General features: G+C 49.6%; 1 protein-coding gene across 1 annotated transcript in view; it reads left to right on the top strand.

Moving 5' to 3' along the window:
- The window catches only part of CRYBB2 (crystallin, beta B2), an 8,949-nt gene that overhangs the window by 5,685 nt on the left and 1,907 nt on the right, over positions 1 to 1,357 (top strand). Inside the window, exon 3 of the mRNA XM_008563467.1 lies at positions 434 to 566. Within this exon, the coding sequence (XP_008561689.1) occupies positions 434 to 566 (133 nt within the window). The remainder of the gene's footprint in view (positions 1 to 433; positions 567 to 1,357) is intronic.

Raw genomic sequence — 1,357 nt, forward strand, 5'->3', positions numbered from 1 at the left:
CTGTTCACCTTTCTTCCCAGCTCCACACTCAGTGACATCGCCTTGACAGCTTGACATCTGCGATGACAGGAGCATTTACACCACAGAAGGCAGCAAACGCCACAAATCAGTGTTCTTGGTTTTTTGTTTCTTTTGTTTCGTCAGCACTGGCTATTCATTGACCAGAACACTAATAGCTATAGTGCACAGGGGTCTATATACTGGTATTTGTTACTGGGCAGTCTTTTGGACTTTCTTCTTATTTCTTGAGTTCCAGATGGTTGAAGGCAGCCTAGCACTGAGTTCTGGATAACTGAGGCGATTTGCTGTGTTTGGATTTAGAAGGTCCTGGGCTGGGCAAGAGTGAACCCTGGGGCCAGAGTGAGAAGCCAGGGTCCTTCGCAGGAAGCGTGGAGTGGGATTGACCTGCCCCCCTCCTCTGTCTCCACTGCAGCTGGGTAGGCTATGAACAAGCCAACTGCAAGGGTGAGCAGTTTGTGTTTGAGAAAGGAGAGTACCCTCGCTGGGACTCATGGACCAGCAGCCGGCGGACGGACTCGCTCAGCTCTCTGAGGCCCATCAAAGTGGTGAGCCCCTGCCCATCACCCTCCTTCCTCTCTTTGCCACCTTGGAGCCAGAGGCCCAGGGACCAGGCAATGGCCTTTGCCTCTAGCATTGTGCCCCTTCTGAGTGGTGAGGAACCTCCTCACTGTGTGACATCACAGAAGTTATTTTACCTCCCTAAGCCTCAGTTTTCTCGTCTGTAATTTGGGGGCATTAGTATCTACTGCCCTGAGATTCCAACGTGCTTGGCCTGAAAGTTGTCACATGGCAAAACTCCAGGGGGCTCCATTCACGAGACTACAAGATGCTCCGGGGGGTGCTGTTCACGTTCTGTGCCATGTGGATGATGTTCCCCAGGACTGTGCAACTGCTGCCACAGAGTGATTGCTCAGTAATTGATAGCCATCATAAATATTAAAAGAAATGTCAGGTTTGGGGGTGGAGGAGAGGGTGGCTTAGCTCTTATTCAAGACTCACTGCAGTGTGAGCTCTTGGTGCATCTCTGATCCTGATCCTTACTAGTGTGTGAACTTCTAGGGAGGGGAAAGGGCTCAGCAATGCCCTGTTATACTCCCAAATCTTCCAAGACTAGCCTAGTTCCTCCCAGAGCTTGATGGAAGATTGGAGAACTTCAGACTTAGAATCTACAAAGCCCTGGGTTTATATGTTGGCTCTGTTACTCCCACCTTGGGCAAGTCATTTTACCCCTCTGAGACTGTTTCCTCAACTCCAAATGGCATAAGAGTTGTTTAAAGGATTAAATGAGATAACTAAGAAAAATGTCACAGGAGCAGGAGGATGTGGCCTTGATGAA

This window comes from Galeopterus variegatus, unplaced genomic scaffold (genome assembly GCF_000696425.1).
Source record: "Galeopterus variegatus unplaced genomic scaffold, G_variegatus-3.0.2 Scaffold13697, whole genome shotgun sequence".
In the NCBI taxonomy this organism is placed as follows: domain Eukaryota; kingdom Metazoa; phylum Chordata; class Mammalia; order Dermoptera; family Cynocephalidae; genus Galeopterus; species Galeopterus variegatus.